Raw genomic sequence first — 17,361 nt, 5'->3', positions numbered from 1 at the left:
GTAGGGTGACGGAAAATTTGGAAAATAAACACCTCTGCTATGGTGAAAATTTAGTTACAAAGCTGCTGTAATGGACATGCTCCTAATTCTATGAACTATGAGCATTTACTATCCATCCGTCTGTTCTGTATATAATAAGTAGTGGTTATGCCCCTAGAGGTCTTTAGGGGCACTTCAAGTAAGGTGGAGGGGGTAATGAAAGGTCGGCCTTCTACTTTACATTTTAAGAATATAATGTAAAAAGTTTTGGTGGTTAAAGTTATTAACCTTCCCTGGAGCAATTAATAAGAATCTTCACTGTTAAGGAGAATCATGTAATATGATATTGTTCCGGCAGTTTGCAAAACTATAAGCTACAGACAGACAGAAACACGACGTCCTGTTACTTCTGTTACCATTTTATATATAAACATGTGGTCATTATTGATAACAATTTGACTTAATAAGCGCATTTGACTAAACGGTTAAACATAACTTAACAGAAAATACGCGAAAAAATGAACTCATTTTTTTCTCAGATCCTGACCCGTGGCCAGCAGCCATTTCCAGACGTGGATCCATTTGAGATGGAGGGATATTTACTGGAGGGATTCAGACTACATCAACCCGTCAACTGTCCTGATCAGCTATATTCTGTCATGGTAAGTTATTAATTGTCAGAATAGTTATTTATCGCATCGTATTATAAACAGCTTTCCACGGATACGATACGATACATTACTTTTCAGTATTGCTTAGAACCGGTTCTAATCCAGCGGATATTATTCGGTTTCGAAGCTATACTGTAAATACGGTTGATCAACCTGTCAACTGTCCTGATCCATAGACGTCCAAGGGGGGGGGGGGGGTAATGGAGTGATTACCCCCCCCCCCCCCCAAAAAAAAATGAGCTTACACCCCCCCTTAAATAAAAAAGCTTGGACGCCCCTGTCCTGATCAGTTATATATTCTGTCATGGTTATTTTTTCAGTATGGCTTCGAAACTGATTAATATCCGTTGGATAAGAGCCGATTCTCAGCCACGAAAAATGATGTCTAGCATCGTATTATATCCAGTTTTCTACGAATATAAAAATGTACAATCAAAATTTTAAAACCGAAAAACGATAGGTAAACGAAAACTGCTTTTCACTTCGTCAATTTACTTCAAAACTAGATTCTCTACTCAAAGTCTAAAGGGGCTCTGTACCTAGTCGATTTGCAGAGAGGGGGCTAGAAAAATAGCTTAAAACCGTCCAAAGACTTAAATCTTAAAATTGAATTGCCTAAAACCACCACAGGAACTATATGAAGCTTACCCAAAAAAGGGAACCTAATCTATTCAGTAGTTATTGAGATCTTAAGCTTCAGACAAAAAACTTTTTCTACTTTATAAAATAGGATAAGGAGGGGGGTTATCAGTGCTCAAATGGGAGAGGGGGGGGGGGTACTTTGTGTAATTGCGTTGTACATATCGTTAATTTTTATAATCCCTCTAAAAAAAAACATCAAAATGAAAAATGTCAGAACATTAATGAAATGTTATTTTAGGCAAGTTGTTGGGCACATAATCCGATGGAACGAAGTGGAGTGCATGCTCTGTACAACAATCTTTCTCAGTTCAGCTCACAACTACAACAGTTTGTTTAATAAAATAGGAAATTCTTTGTATGGCAGGTACGTCATATATTAAATATTCAATAAATGCAAAATATTAGCAAAATAATAGCTGTTACTGAATAAGTGTAAGGGTAAAATATTCAGCATTTAAATTTTTTGGACAAATAAAGATGCAAGGTCTTAAATTGATAGGTTTTCATCAATGATAAAAATTACTAGTCGAAAAGTTTGGACACTGCTTATTTGAAACAACTAATCAAAATTGGGACCATTATAATTAAATTTACAGTCTTGTTTTTTTAATTAAATTTTAGGGGTGTATTATATTCTGCACAAGATTTTCTTTCCTTACCTACTGAAATTTTTGAAAAAAAATTCTCCTCCTATTTTAATCCAGCAAGGAAGGGAAAAAGATGAAAAAATATTTTAGATATCTTTATTTTATTCATATTATCCCCACTCCTACATATTCTTTTAGTTTTTTTTCACCAAGGAGAGGAGAAAAATGGAAAAAAATGTTTTCAGTTTTCTCAATTTTTACCCCCTCCCCCCCCCCCCCCCCCAATCACATAGTTTTTTTTACAACCCCCCCCCCCCCTCCTTTGGTAGGGTCAAATTTGCAGAATAAACACCCCTGTTAAATTTATGGGAAGTTTTTGAAAGAAATTGTTTAAATCGCTGGATACATTCCCTTTACCTTATACTAAGAAAAATCATCAATTATATATTTTACATCGTTCAATACCTAAATTTCATCAATTTTAGCTTCGCTTTAGGCTTCTAACCATTTTTCTAATGGCATAATAGTTTTTTACACTAAAATACTCTTCCCTAATCAATAGCTTGAGCATGTGAAACCCGCATTTTTAATTGTGAAAATTTGAAATGTGATAGTATTATAATGCAATACCTACTTAATATTTGTTTAATTAATGTATTATTTTATCAAAAGGGGATATTTTATCTGAAAGAAACTATTTTTCCGCCAGCCAATATTTTTATAACATCTACAAAAAGAAATAAAATAGATTTTGATCCAATAATGATTGATAAAAAAATATGTTATTTTTTAGATCAAATATCCCTGTTCTGATTTTTAGTGGTTTTTTTTGTTTGAAGAATTTAAGAAATTCTTTAGCGAATCTCCAAACATTTTTTTATGTTTTGTATAGTTCTATGTTTTATTAAATGTTTTAATCAATACAGTGGGTATCTTTCAAGGTGACCGATATCGCTAAATTCAAGTTTTGACTTTGCCGAGTCGAAAAGGGGAGCTACCGTAGACCAATTTTGTATGTTAAGGTGTCTATAGAAAGCTAAGGGCATAGGAAATACACAGAAACTTCTAAAGGACATATTGTCTATCTCTCAACCAGCTCCCATCAAAAGGGGGAAAGAGACATCGATACGTGAAAAATTGTTCATCTTGAAAGCATCCCACTCTATAATACCAAAGCAGTTTAAATTTTAATTAGTTTTGATTTTGATGTTTTAGTTGTGTATTTAAATAATATTGCTATGCAGCCCAAACTAAATTTTAATTCTCTACTACGAGCTTATGTTAGTGAAATTTGCAGAACATACTAATGATCATATCTTGAATACTAAAATAGCCAAAAAAAATATCAAAAGATGCTTTAAAAATTTACAAATTATTTTTTCTTCGCCCTCATAAAATGTTTTTATGTTACTTTTAGCAATAATACCTACCTAATAATATTAATAATACACCATATCACAATATTTTACCATGTATAATGTATATAACCTAATAATTATATTGATGATACTCTCAGTGACAATTTATAGTACAAACAAATTTGCAATTTCAGACTAATTAAAAATGAAATTAAGATAGTAGTATATGTCTCGGTCTATCTAGTTTGATTGATTGATTGATACAAGTTCTGTGTTTTGATTGGTCAAAATATTAACCAATAAGAATGGAGGAAGGCGTTGCTTACATGATGATGGGAGATGGTAAGAAATATTGAGGCTACTCTATAACAACTATGTCATTAAAAGAAAGATGATAATGCAGTCTCTATGCATTTTTTTATTCTTAAGTTTCTCATTACTGCACTCAAAATCGTAAATTAGCACATTTCATACCTACCTTGCATTAGAAAAATAATATATTTTATGTTTTCCTCATAAATCTTAAGATTATTACTGCACTAGCGGTTGGGCCTCTAGTATCTTGGGGTGCTTTTTATTCGAAAAGAGGGAAGAAGAAGGGCAAAGATCAGCTTGGAATCTTTCTAAGACTTATAAAAAAGGGATGGTCTAAATCTAACCCGATTCATATGCGAATCTTCCCTAATAATGGAGAAATCAATCGGTTCAGTGGTTAATAAGATCTTGACGGTCAAACAAAAAACCCTAAGTAGATTAAATATAATAGGATCATAGGTACACTTTCTAAAATGTAAACTATAAGATAAAACTAGGTAGGTAGTTATTTTCATGTAAAATTACCATAAAAATTCAGGGAGGGAGGGGTCATTGGGCTTTTTATTTCTTTTATAATAACATTTTCTTATTTGTTGGCTTAACAACCTAGGTCACTTTCATTGAATTTTGGTTGATTGGTTAATTTAGTTGAGTGTCTAAACCTAAAGGATTCAACCACAAATTGTAATCAATAGAAGAAGTAATTTTTTGTATCATCATTGGGGATGTAGTACAATGTACATCAATTGATCGGCCATTGTCTTCTCCCTTCAAAAATTCCACTTTATTACAGGTGAGGGTATGGAGCAGGCCACTCAACTGGTTGCCCTGCAGTCAGAGGATGGGACACAACAGTTGGCCGTCCCGGTCATTGATCCACATACAGGACAGGTACATTCATTCTTTTTCCAGTTTGGCTTCGAAACCGATAAATATCCGCTGGATTATAACCGGTTCTCAGTCATAATGAAAAATAGCATCTTATTACTGACAAATTTTCACGATTATTAAAAAAGTCATAGGATTTTTGCCAGTTTTGTAATCTCGGGCCTTCGGCCCTTTTGGGCTTCCAAGATTGGTTTTAATCTTATAATTTTTTATGTTATTATCAGCGGAAAGCTGTCTATAATACGATGCGATAAATAACTATCCTTCTATGTATATAAAAATCTTTATTTCCTGTAACAACATGATATCTTTTAGGAAACCTACATGATCCTGGATCAAAACAGTCTACAGGGGGAGGACGGTCAGCTCTTAATTGTTGGTGAGGGGGAGGCTGCAACCCTTGTTGAAGGGGTGGAGGAGGGGGGCTATACCTTGGCTAATGACCAGAATGGGGGCATGATTGTTCTACCAACTGGTGTTTCTAGTGGAAATACAGGAACTAACAGGTATGTCAGATTTATTTTATTTTTTTTTTAATTGGATAATGGAAAGATACTAAAGTAGTGGGTTTTGTCGTATTGTCATTGTGCTCTTCTCCTATTTCTTTCCTAACCCTGCCTGTGGGGCAATCATTATTATTTACCTAACCTAAAATAACCTATCAAAGCTACTGTGAAAATATGACGAAACCCGCTACTTCGTTTCTTTCCATGATCCAAAAATTAAAGTGATTTCCTACATAGTTCGATTTAGGATATACCTAAACATTTTAGGCTAGCTAACTAAAAACCAATGTTATTAGGTAATAAGTTATCTAAACAAAGTTTAATATTTTTTAAATGTCCAAACATTCAGAAGAAACCTATTTATATTGTAGATTCTAGTAGTAGGTATGAATTAGAGAAGGAAGGTGTTAATTGTCGTCCATAGGTACACTGTATCCTTATCTACTATTTTAGTTTTCTTCAAGAGTTATTAAATAATAAAAGATGAAACGTTCTCAGTATCGCTTCGAAACCTATTAATATCCGGTGGATTAGAACCGGTTCTCAGCCATAATGAAATTTTATGAATAGTATCGTAGGTATTATATCCAGTTTTCTACGAATATAAAATAAATCATATGATTAAAACCAGTTTTTTTAGACCGGGACTTCGGCCCCTCGGGATTAACAAAACTGGTTTTAATTCTATAATTGTACATTTTTATATCAACGGATAACTGTTAAAAAACAAGGATGACAACATCCATAAAAGCGAAGCACTGAAACGGTAGGACAAACGGACATGAACACTTATATAGTGTCAGAACTGAATAATCAAAATATAAATGTATAAGAGTCGAAGCAAAACTGTAAGTAAATTTGTTGAAAACTGCTTTATACAGGATAATGTTCATGGACATACTTACATATTTAGGACTTGATTATAGAGTTGCTTCGCTTACAACATTTTACTTTGTTGTCCCAGGAATCAATATACCAAAAATCAGATCAATCGGATGATTAGATCACATAAAAATTTGTTGTTAAAAAAGTAAAAAAATCAACATGCTTAAAATGGACGTACGGACATTTTGGTAATGATTATAGAGTTGCTACGCTTTTTAAATCGTACCTAACTACTACAGGAATCACCATGCAAAATTTGAAATCGATAGGACAATTCTAACATGCCTAAATTAACGAAAAAAGCTATCTGTTACGGACGGACGGACGGACCGACCCTAATTATAGAAAAGCTTCGCTTTTAAAAATAGGAAGGTGTTATAGGTTAGGTACTAAACTATATTTTTTCTAATTTAGTGTGGTAACAACAAGCAGTGGGCCCCTAGTTCAAGTACAATTACCACAAGAGTTTCAACATGAATATGTTTCTAGTCATGACCAGGTACAATATAATATCCTTATAATAAAGTAACAGGATATGTTTTTCTGTTTGTTTGTCTGTCTGTACCAAGGGTTCTCGCTAACCGCTGAACTTAAACAGTTCTCCTTTACAATGCAGCTTCTTATACATCCTGGGCAGGTTTATAACTATTTTGGAGGAGAGATATTTTTGGTAAACAGCTGATATTAACTTAAATATAAAAGAAAACTTATTGCGTTCCGCTAGTGGCGTAGCCAGTAGTTGAAATAATATTTCTATCAATTAGGATATGTTCTTGTCTTATCCTAGTTCTATATTCCCACGCAATTGTGTATGTATTTACTTCGTACAATCATTTGAATCCTTTAGATGCTAAAGAGAAACTTTGAATATTTGATAGTTAGTTTGAAAGTAAATATAATATAAGAAAGTCTTTAAGATTTCAAATTTGATATAATTTCGATCGTTTTACAAGAGGAGTAGAGTCTCTTAGCTTATTCTAAAGCTGAAAAAGATTTATTTAAACTAATTTTACAATCTGCTTAGGAGTTAGATGAAAAATCCCTTGTCCATCCACCCCAAAAACAACCGGCTGAAACAACTGTCAGCAGCTACTCAACCAACAGTACAACGGTCAACGTCCCTGTCCGGTACACAACAATTACCACAAACGCAACTCCTTCCCCCCAACTGTTGACTAGTAGTGTCAACACTAACAGTGGGCTTGGCATGCCGGCACGGGGGGAGAATAATTCATTTATATCTGTACCGGCCCGGAATAGCACCGTGCAGGAGGCTAGGGAGCAACAACATAAAAGGAAAGTCATTTTTAAGTGCTATAATTTTCTTAATCAAAAAAATACAAAATTATTACGAATAGATTAAGTTTTAGATTTATATCCTATTATATAAAAAAGTATAGGTTAATATTTTTACCAATTTAAATTCTTAGTTAGAAGCCCCGCCCCCTCCCAAAGGGTCTAGAAATAAGTATTTTGTCCAAAAAAATTAAATATGGGGAGGGAGGGATCAGTTGTCAAAGAAGGAATGCACCTAAAAATGTATGAAAAATAGGCTTAACAGCAAAACTATTGTACCTGGAGAAAATTCACCCTCACTGGTAATTAACAGAAGAATTCCTAGGAAACAAGATCTTTCAGAATTTTCTGCTGAACAAAATAATGTAAGTTTTCCTAAGTGTATAAAATTATTAATTTCGTTGTTAGTATATCTTTATTACACAGTCCCAGTCTATTGTCTGTATAACTCTTTAAAAATCTACGAATATACCTTTGTAAACAAAATTATGGACACTCCAAACTAACATAACAGTGTCTAAACTTTTTAACCAATAAAATTCCAATCTACAAAAAGCAATATTATTAGGATTGTTCTCTTATTTGTTTAATGGAACAACTTTAATTTTGATTGGTTGATTTATTAAGATGAGTGTTCAAACGTATAAACCTTTAATTTTAATATACAGAAGGGGTAAATTTGTGTATAATCAATGGGGATGTACAGTATATCAAGTTATTTTATGAGACAAAAAATACATGTCTCTACTTCTACCTTTTAACCCCAGTAAAAATAAATTAGTGTACATCACAAATGATGATACACCCTTTCTTTAGTGCAAATTAGGGGTTGAAACGTTTAAACACTCAATTCAATAACCCAACCAATCTAAATTGCTAAGCCACCTAATAAGAAAACATTATAAAACTTTTAGGACTAGTGTAATAAACAACCTATAGTCCCCTATCTCTCTGGACAAAAATATTAACAAACTGTATTTATTGTAGACTGACAACAAAGTGTTTGTATCCCGTGGCCCTCCCCCAGGTCTGACTGGGGATCCTATGCAGGATAGTCTTATTGTTGACAAGCTGGTTAATAGAATATTAAATGAATATGAGCTTAACACGAAAGAAAGGGTAAGTCAAGTTCTAATTTTTAAACTTAAAACCATTTTTAAAATCCTCCCTTTCGTTAAAAAACTAACAGCACTTTGTCTTAATACGTGTAATAGTGGCTGCACCCCCAGCATCTAGGGACTCTGTCTTTAATTTTATTGCTGCGGATGTTTTCTTAATAAATGCTTAAGTTTATGCTAATAATCCTATTACCTTTTAAATAGCAAATTGCATATATTAAGATGTATGTGACAAGTTGAATTATCTTTTGCTAAAATTCATAATTTAACTATTTGAATGAAACATCTCTACTCGAAGGCTATAACGAATTACATGCATTTCGTTAAACTGCCCCTTTTGTAAAAAGCCTATTTTCATTGCGTTGGATTTTTTTTGCAGGAGGAATTAAGACAGAGGATTTATTCCAATGGTATTGGTGAAGGAAAGAAATATTTATCTAAGGTAATTGAATATTTCATTAATGATTACCAATGTTTCGACCTTTTAATAAGTACATAAGGATATGGACAAAAAAATTTGTTCTAAATTTTATTTCGTTTGCAGTTTTCACTTCTGCCACCAATGTACTATGTATAAAAAAATGCTTTCTCGCCTTTTTTAAGGCCCTTTGGACCTCAAAAACACAAATATATTTTTACCATTTTATAGTTTTTGCCGAAAAAAATTCTATAGCAATGTAATTTAAATTGACACTGATAATGTCATATGGTAGAAAGCTTCTAAAAAATTGCAGCTTGTTAAACAATTTCTAATTCAATTTCAGTACTCTCTAAAACGAGCTGATGATCTTGGGTTACGGAAGCAGAAGCGCCCCAAGAAGCAACGGTTTATAAAATGCGATCAATGTGACACAAGGTAACAAGATGCTGTCGTATTATAGACAGCTTTCCGCGGATATTAAAAGTAAAAATTTTACTTACCAACTTCTTATAGGAAAAGCACCATACAATTTGGAAACATCTTTGAACTGTTTTTATTACCAGGTTTCCAGCAGATACAGAAGAGGCTAAACTTTACCAGCATGTTGTTAAGTAAGTAGGCTTTAGTTACTACATTATTTTGATTAATAGCTGGGAAACGACATGAAAGATTAAAAAGAAAGAGTGAAAATTATAACCAAAGCAATGGTCTCCAAAAAGTCTAACACACTTTTAAAAGTGCCTTGGTCACTGGGTCAGTCATGTTAGCTGCTTGGCTTTCATGCCATATCTTAAATTTTTTTATGGGTTGAAAATATTAGAAAATAACTAGTTCCTTTCGATCTATGCAGTAATAGGATGTCTATCCGCCAAAATGTTTGTCCATATGTTTGAAAATTTGCTGATCTTGGTCAGTTTTTATTTTATAATGCCCATTTGGTATATTATTTCTGTTGGTAGTTAAAATTGTTTTTTTTCCATTATTCAAATAATTTTATATTAGTTTCCACATGACTGAAGCAAAACCTAAGCCAGTTATTGCCGCCACCACGCCTTCTAGTAAACCCCAGCATCCGCCGCCAAAACCGGTTTCACCCAAAGTGGACAGGGGATCTCCTGTCAAGTCCTATATTGATCCTGACCAAGCTGATAATATCGGTCCACAGGTGATAATTGAAACTAGGATGACAACATCCATAAAGCTCATTCTTCAAAATAATTGTATAGGTATGGGGAATTTTCACAAAAAAATCTGAATTTTGGTTAGCAGTAGCAATTCAATTGTTCAAACTTTGAAACCAAAAATTTTAATCTAAAGAAGGAGTAATTTTGTTCATCATCATTGGGGATTTGTATCAATTTATGGTTCATTGTCTTATCCCTTAAGATCCCTGTTAGAATTTCATTTCCCATTCGATTTTCAACATAGCTTACAGATGGATGGACTAGAAATTTTAAATAAGATCAGAAATTGGAAAAGTTTTGGGCATTATTTACGGAGAGAGAGGGGACAATGGGCTGTTTATTACACTAGTCCCCAAAATTTTATAATATCTTTTTCTTATTCGTCAGCTTAACAACTTTGGAGACTTTACTGAATTTTGTTTGATAGGTTAATTAAGTTGAGTGTTCAAACGTTTCAACCACAAACTTAATCTACAGAAAGAGTAATTTTGTGTATTATCATTGGGGATGTACATCAATTTACCACCATTATCTCATCCCTTTAGATCCCTGATTATTTAAATTTGAATTGTTTTTAGTTGTACCGCTGCAGTGATTGTACAGAAGGATTCCTCACCATCAAATCTTTGTTGGATCACCAGAAATCAAAACATAAGACATCGTCACCCAAACAAGTTACATCTGCTTCTACAGCAGCAAAATCCAGTTCAAAAACAGAATCTCAGCAAGAAAACATTTCCAAATCTAAACTTGAAGAAAGGTAACTTAATTGATATGATAGATAAAATTTTAGATGTTAAGAAATTGTTCTAGTGCATATTGAAGATATGACCTATACCTTTTAGTTATATTTTGTGAAGTTTTGAATATGACAAAACAATGACACTTTCTTTTTTTCTTTTAGTTAATTCTTTTCTTTCAATTTTAAATGTAAAAAATAATATTAGTTATGTTATTTAATACTAGCGGCTACACCCCTCGAGGCCTCTAAGTGCACTTGTGGAGGGGTGAGTTGAATTCGATAACCGCCCCCTTCCCCCTACTTATTTTTAATTTTAGAGTTAGGTTTTTTAATCTAATTTTTCTTGGAAGGGTTGGGTGGTACCCTCCCCTAAAATAGTAATAAAAAACCTTCCCGAGACCTATAAGAAGCAACCATGTAAAGGAGAACCCTATTGGTTCAGCGGTTAGCAAGACAGACATAATATTATAAGGATTGAAATGTTTATAGATTATTGGAGGATACCGGCACTGAAGTGAATAATGCACAAAATGAAACTATACCTGAAAACCCAAGCTCTCCAAGTAAACACAAGGTACATTTTTTATTGCTGTTGAACTCTGCTTATTTTCTGCGGATATTTTTGCATCTTTTTTAAGTGTGAACCTTTTCCTTAATTAAGGTCTGTTCATCAGTCCGTAACGGGCAGCTATCTTCGTTAATTTAGACTTGTTAGAATCAATTACAAACTTTGCATGATGATTTCTATAATAGTTAGGTACAATTTAGAAAGCATAGCAACTCTATTATCGTTACCAGAAATTCCGTACGTACATTTTAAACATGCTTATTTTTTAATCGTGTTTAGATGTAGGTAATCTAAAATTTGGCTGACAAATGGGATCACAGATCTCTTATTCGTTGGCTTGGGTATTTTTATTCAATCTTGATTGGTTAGTAGCATTGACCAGAATTTTCAACCAATAAAAATTGATCTTGTTTAGATGGAAGTAATCCAAAAGTTAGCTGACGAATGGGATGATGAAGAGGATGGTATGGAGGAAACTTTGAATGAGGGAATTCCAAAATTAAATCAGGTTAGAAATACAGGGAGGGAGGGAGGGGACATTGGGCTGTTTATTACACTATTCCCCAAAGTTTTATAGAAACGATCTTTTTAGTTGGCTTAACAACTTTGTTTTTTTTATTGATTTTTGAATGGTTGGTTCATTTATTTGAGTGTTCAAATGTTTTTCTAAACATTAATTTTAATCTACAAAAGGGAGTATTTTGTGTTTAATCATTGGGGATATACATCAATTTTTCGGCCAGTGTCTTATCTCTTTAGATCCCTGCATATTTATAGTGAATCTCCACTGCCAAAATTTAGCCTATTAATCTTTAATCTTTTTTCCAGTATGGCTTCTCAACAGATTAATATCCGCTGGATTAGAACTGGTTCGTAGCTATACTGAAAAATTATGTAAAGCATCGTATTACAGACAATTTTTCATGAATATTAAAATAAAAATCGTAAAATTAAAACCAGTTTTCTTATAAGTGTACATTTTTATATCCGCGGAAAGCTGACTACAATACGATGCGATAAATAACTATTCTATTTTTTTAGTCAACAAATGAGTCATTAGCAGCAGCTAGATGTCCGTCTAGATCGGATAGTGTCAAAAGTGAAACATTAGAAGATATTTCAAAGGTTAATTTTTTACAATTATTCTTTAAAATTAGTTAAAATGTTATTTTAGTATTTTTTATTTGGAATAAAAGGGGGGGGGGGGGGGTTAATACAACCATCTCGTAATCAATGAGTAAATGGCACTTAGAATTCGAATTTCCATATGAAATTTTGCAGGAGTAATCCTTGGTAGGTCTATTCTAAATCGAACAAAATTTCATATGGAAATTCGAATTAAAGTGCCATTTACTTATTGAATCCGAGATGGTTGCATCAACCCCCCCCCCCCTTACGACTGACAATGTAAACAAAAATTGTTAGTAGAAGTGGCGTTTTCTTTCCAACACAAAACTTCTGGGGAGCACACAAGTTGAATATTAATATTTTCTTAATTGTTATAAGTGGCTACGTCCATAGAGACTCTTAAGGACGGGGATAGGGATTGGGTTTAAGTGGACTGGACACTAAGATATATAAGTTTTACGGAATTTTAATGTTAGGGGCAGATTTGAAATCTGCATCAAATTTTAAGGATTTTTTTTATAAAATTCGTTTTTTGTCTAATTCTTTATCTAAAAGCGGAAATGCATTTTAAGTTAATTAATTTTGATTAATAGGATAGGTGGATTTAAAACTACCTGCGCTCTATTTGGTTGAATGATGTACGCCATCCAATCAGAGCGCAGATTTTTTAAATCCACCAATCACAGATGCCAAAATTAATTAACTTATATTGCATTTCCGCTTTTAGATAAAGAATTATAGAAAAAACGAAACTTATATAAAATCCTCAAAATTTGATGCAGATTTCAAATCTCCCCCTAACTTTAAAATTCCGGAAAACTTATATATCTTACTGGACACCCTTTACTTTCCATTGCTGTTAAAAAAACAAAAAGTTTTTAAAAATATTTTGGGTGGGATAATTTTTTTTAGGGGCGATTTCTCTGGGGAGGGAGGTAGTACCCTCTTCCAAAATAGTTATAAATCTTCCTAGGACCTATGAAAAGAAGAACCATATCGGTTTAGTGATTTGCGAGATCCTCCATTACAACCAAACAGACAGAAAGACACACACAAAGATACTTTTACTTTATTATAAAAGGATGATAGACTCCTTAGGTGTTTTAATGTAACTTTTAGTAAACAATATTTTTGTAGGCTGTAGCTGATATAAAAGCTGATGCAGCTAAAGGAAAGCTAAATACAGCGAGCACAACCAATAATGCTGCCACCAAGCAGAATATTGCTACTACCAACCAGAAAGGAAACGCCAAGGAAAGTGAGGATGAAGAGAAAATAGTTGCTGATGTCGATGATATTTTAAGGTACAATTTTTCTTATTAGCGGATTCGCTCCTAGAGACCACTAGGAGCAATTTTGGTGTGGTGGAGGAAAATTCGACCCCCTCTCCTATTTTGATTTTAGTTTCAAAAAGAAAGTAATACAAAAGGGGACTATCCACGAACCAGAGCAAGTGATTCTAAGCATCTTCCAGCATTGACCCATATATTTTTTTAGTGAATATAATACCTAGGTTTATGTTTAATATTTGCTTTATCGACTAAAAAGTTAGGTTTCACCATGGTTTTATATGAAGAAAACTTTGAAATGTAAAGCAATTTTTAAAGCAATATCATCAAATGCTTTGTTGAGTTCAAAGGACAAAATTAAATAACACTGCAGAAAAGCGTCAAATGTTGTAAATTGCAAAAGTACATTAATTAAAATGTTTACAAGTTACCAACACTTTTTCTAATTATACATTTTTAATCACAATAATATACTTTTGTGTCAAAGCTTTTAAACAACAGTTTGAACTCATCAAAACATTCGATGATATTGCACCAAACAATGCTTAACATTTTAATGTTTTTTTTCATGTAAAACCATGGTAAAACCTAACTTTTTAGTCGATAAACGAAATATTAAACATAAACCTAGTATATTTAATTTACAAAAAAAAATACTATGGGTCATTGCTGGAAGATGCTTAGAATCACTTGCTCTTGTTCGTGGATAGTCCTCTTTAGAGGGGACATTTTTTCTATGGGCGATTTATCTTTGGATTGTGGTAGTACCCTCCCCCCAAATAGTTATAAACCTTTCCAGGACCTTTGAGAAGCTACATTGTAAAGAGGAACCTTATCGGTTCAGCCTTAAGCTAAACTAAATTAAATAGGTAGGTACATTTTAATGAAAATGTATAGGTATTATCAAATAAAAATGTTGTAATAATATATTTATTTAGTGACACTGATGCATTAATAGCCAATGTAAGCACAGCCGTAGTCAACACCGCGCACCAAATCAAGAAAAAACCTGGTCGGCCCAGGGTCTTGGCTCCACCCCCAGCCTTGCGGCCGCTGCCCCCATCATCAGAGAAGTGTGAGGAGCCCCCAGCAAAGAAAAGAGCAACCCATCAGTGTGAAGAGTGCTTTGAATTATTTGAGGATAAAGAAATATTGGCCTGGCATCTTCTACAGAACCATGATTAAATCATCTCAAGTTCAGGAATTAATATTATTTCCAGTATGGCTTTGAAACCGATTAATATCCGCTGGATTAGAACTGGTTTTCAGCCACACTGAAAAATCATGCATAGCATCATATTACGAATATTTTACCACGAATATTAAAATAAAAATTATAAAATTAATACCAGTTTTGTTAACCTGGGTCTTCGGCCTTTCGGGACCAACAAAATTGGTTTTAATCTTTAAAAATAATTTATTTTAATTATTTTCAGAAATGTCAATCTAATCTTGTTAATATAGGAAGAATTTTACATATATTTGTTGGGGGAAAATTGTCCTATTATTGTATAGTTTAGACTATTCTAGATGTTTAACATGAAATTTAAGAAGCGAAAATATTTCCTCATTATTTCTGATTTTTCTTTATGGTACAATAGCTTAAATTTTTAGGTATAGCCTTTTTGTTTTAACACAAGACGTTTTTAATACCAAAAACTCAAATGAATTTATAAAAACATAAAAATGTGTTTTTACCTAGGAGAAAGGGACATTGAATTGTAAATTATATTGGTAGCCAAAGTTTTATCGTTTTTTCATTGATTGGATGGTTTCAGACAATAATTTTAATCTTTGGAAGTGTATTTTTTTATCTTCATTACAAATGCAATGTACATAAATTTGACGACAATTGTCTTATCCTTCATGAACCCTTATTTTTACGAGGAAAAAAATTAAAACCACTTCGTTTAGTCCTGTATTATTGAAGTCTGATAACAAACGATGCACTGAACAAAATATAGTAAATTAAAATATCACAAAGCATTTTTTTTATAAACTTTATGTTTATTTTTATATATTCATAGTCATATTATTGTTTTGTATTGACAGTTTAGGCATTTTTCATAGCGCAGCTACTCCATAATCAGGTCGTTTTTTTTATTTGTATCGACGTTATTTTTGAATTTATTGTTCCAGTGAGGAAGGGGACATTCAGCTGTATTATCACACTAGTCCCTAAACAATCTGAATGTTCTGAAGTCTTTTATATAAAATGAATTTCGGCTTTTTTTTGCAACTGTCATAACCTCGATTTGCTAGTGGCGCAGTCGCTAGTTAATTTAAATGTTAAAGAAGAAATATTTTGTTATAGGTTATTTTTTGTTTCTTAAATGTGAAATAGCATTATATTTTGCTTTTTATTTTAATTTTACATTATGATCTGCTTTTATTTGTTGATATTTTTCGATATTAAGTACCTATTAAGAATGTCGTATTGAAGACAATTTTATAAGTAAAATAAAAAAAAATAATTAATCATTCATGCTATAACTTTGCATTTTACTATCAGGGGAAAGCTGTCTATGATACGATTCGATGAATAACTATTCCAATACGACTCAGAACCGTTTTGAAAACACATGTATCGTAAAAAAAATCACCATTGTTTGTTAGCCTGGCCTTGAATTTTCCAAAGCCAACAAAAAAGAAGTAAATCCTTCAATTTTTATTTTCATATCCACAGAAAATAAATACGTTACCTCATTTTATAAAGGTCTTTGCTGTTTTCAATTCGATCTCTTTTTAATTTAACATTAAACAATGACAATAAAATTCCATGAGATTAAGCATAGTATTGAATGAAATAAAGTACAAGTTTAGTAAGTGGAAATAAGAAGATATAGTCGAATTAAATAAACGTGAACAAATCAAGACGCCTTGTAAGCTAAAGTACTTTTACGTTGTGACAGACGAACAGACGGACATGCCTTGATTATAGAATAACTGCTCTACAAAAAAAATCACATACTATTATTGTTATTTTACTGTATTTTTTGTTAGTTTTGTATATTTTTATGTTGTATTTTTTTTTATTTTGCTCAGTTTTGTGATTTTAATTGTTATTAGTATGATATTGTAATATTTTTTTTTAATTGAATTATATACACAAAATAAAATGTACTTGTCAAAATTATTGTTATATCTTTTATTTATATAATATCTTTGTAAACTTATTTCTCGTATTCGTTCAAAACCGATTAATTAATATCCAGTGGATTAGAACCGGTTCTCATCCATACGAAAAAAAACTATGTCAGCATCGTATTATATCCAGTTTTCTAAGACTATAAAAATCAATTTTTTAATCTTAAAATTGAACATTTAATATCCGCGGAAAGCTGTTTATAATACGATACGAGAAATAACTTTTATAATTTACTTTGTTCGTTTTTCTTCCTTCTTTTAGTTTCTGTTCATCGTGTCAAACTAAAATAGGAAATATTTAAACCAGGGAGGGAGGGGACAACTAGACTGGAAATTAAATGGTATCCATAATGGTCTCGAGATATTGTTGTACTACAATGCAATGTACATCCCAAATGAAGAAACACAATTTTACCCCTTCTGTAGTTAAAATTTATTGGTAGAAACGTTTGAACACTCAATTTGATAAACCAAGCAATCAAAATTCAGTATAAGTCCCTAAAATTGTTAAGCCAACGAATAAGAAAAGTTAGTGTAAAACTTTGGGGACTAGTTAATAAACAGCCCATTGTCCCTTCTCTCTCTCTGGCTAGTTAATTTAAACGAACTTTGTCCAAACTTATCAACAGATGGTGTA

The 17,361-nt window shown here is 32.4% G+C and overlaps 4 protein-coding genes across 13 annotated transcripts in view; 2 read left to right on the top strand and 2 right to left on the bottom strand.

Moving 5' to 3' along the window:
* LOC145327661 (tyrosine-protein kinase Dnt-like) overlaps positions 1 to 1,724 on the top strand; it is a 13,041-nt gene extending 11,317 nt beyond the window's left edge. Inside the window, exons 19-20 of the mRNA XM_080171203.1 lie at positions 519 to 641; positions 1,531 to 1,724. Coding sequence (XP_080027329.1) covers positions 519 to 641; positions 1,531 to 1,629 — 222 coding nt within the window. The 3' untranslated portion in view covers positions 1,630 to 1,724. The remainder of the gene's footprint in view (positions 1 to 518; positions 642 to 1,530) is intronic.
* The window catches only part of LOC145327655 (protein zer-1 homolog), a 350,140-nt gene that overhangs the window by 79,571 nt on the left and 253,208 nt on the right, over positions 1 to 17,361 (bottom strand). The window lies entirely within an intron of this gene.
* LOC145327658 (uncharacterized) lies at positions 1,621 to 16,710 on the top strand. Of its 5 annotated transcripts, XM_080171201.1 has the most exons (19): positions 1,621 to 1,730; positions 2,308 to 2,808; positions 3,056 to 3,579; positions 4,346 to 4,443; positions 4,756 to 4,946; positions 6,246 to 6,330; positions 6,856 to 7,128; positions 7,385 to 7,492; positions 8,115 to 8,246; positions 8,625 to 8,687; positions 9,010 to 9,101; positions 9,230 to 9,277; positions 9,669 to 9,831; positions 10,429 to 10,610; positions 11,082 to 11,166; positions 11,576 to 11,668; positions 12,202 to 12,285; positions 13,426 to 13,592; positions 14,516 to 16,710. In XM_080171201.1, the coding sequence occupies exons 3-19, from the start codon at positions 3,543 to 3,545 to the stop codon at positions 14,760 to 14,762; spliced, it is 2,148 nt and encodes a 715-aa protein (XP_080027327.1). In that variant the 5' UTR covers positions 1,621 to 1,730; positions 2,308 to 2,808; positions 3,056 to 3,542; the 3' UTR covers positions 14,763 to 16,710. The 5 variants fall into 5 exon arrangements, with proteins under 5 accessions (XP_080027327.1, XP_080027325.1, XP_080027326.1 ...); XM_080171199.1 differs by lacking the exon at positions 1,621 to 1,730 and having other exon boundaries at positions 2,197 to 2,804; XM_080171200.1 differs by lacking the exon at positions 1,621 to 1,730 and having other exon boundaries at positions 2,197 to 2,808.
* Positions 16,711 to 17,361, bottom strand: part of LOC145327508 (gamma-aminobutyric acid receptor subunit pi-like) — a 23,292-nt gene continuing 22,641 nt past the window's right edge. The window contains exon 19 of the mRNA XM_080171054.1: positions 16,711 to 17,006. Within this exon, the coding sequence (XP_080027180.1) occupies positions 16,994 to 17,006 (13 nt within the window). The 3' untranslated portion in view covers positions 16,711 to 16,993. The remainder of the gene's footprint in view (positions 17,007 to 17,361) is intronic.

The sequence above is a fragment of the Acartia tonsa genome, chromosome 9 (assembly GCF_053477335.1).
Source record: "Acartia tonsa isolate MP-2025a chromosome 9, ASM5347733v1, whole genome shotgun sequence".
In the NCBI taxonomy this organism is placed as follows: domain Eukaryota; kingdom Metazoa; phylum Arthropoda; class Copepoda; order Calanoida; family Acartiidae; genus Acartia; species Acartia tonsa.
This window is presented reverse-complemented; position numbering and strand designations above follow the sequence as displayed.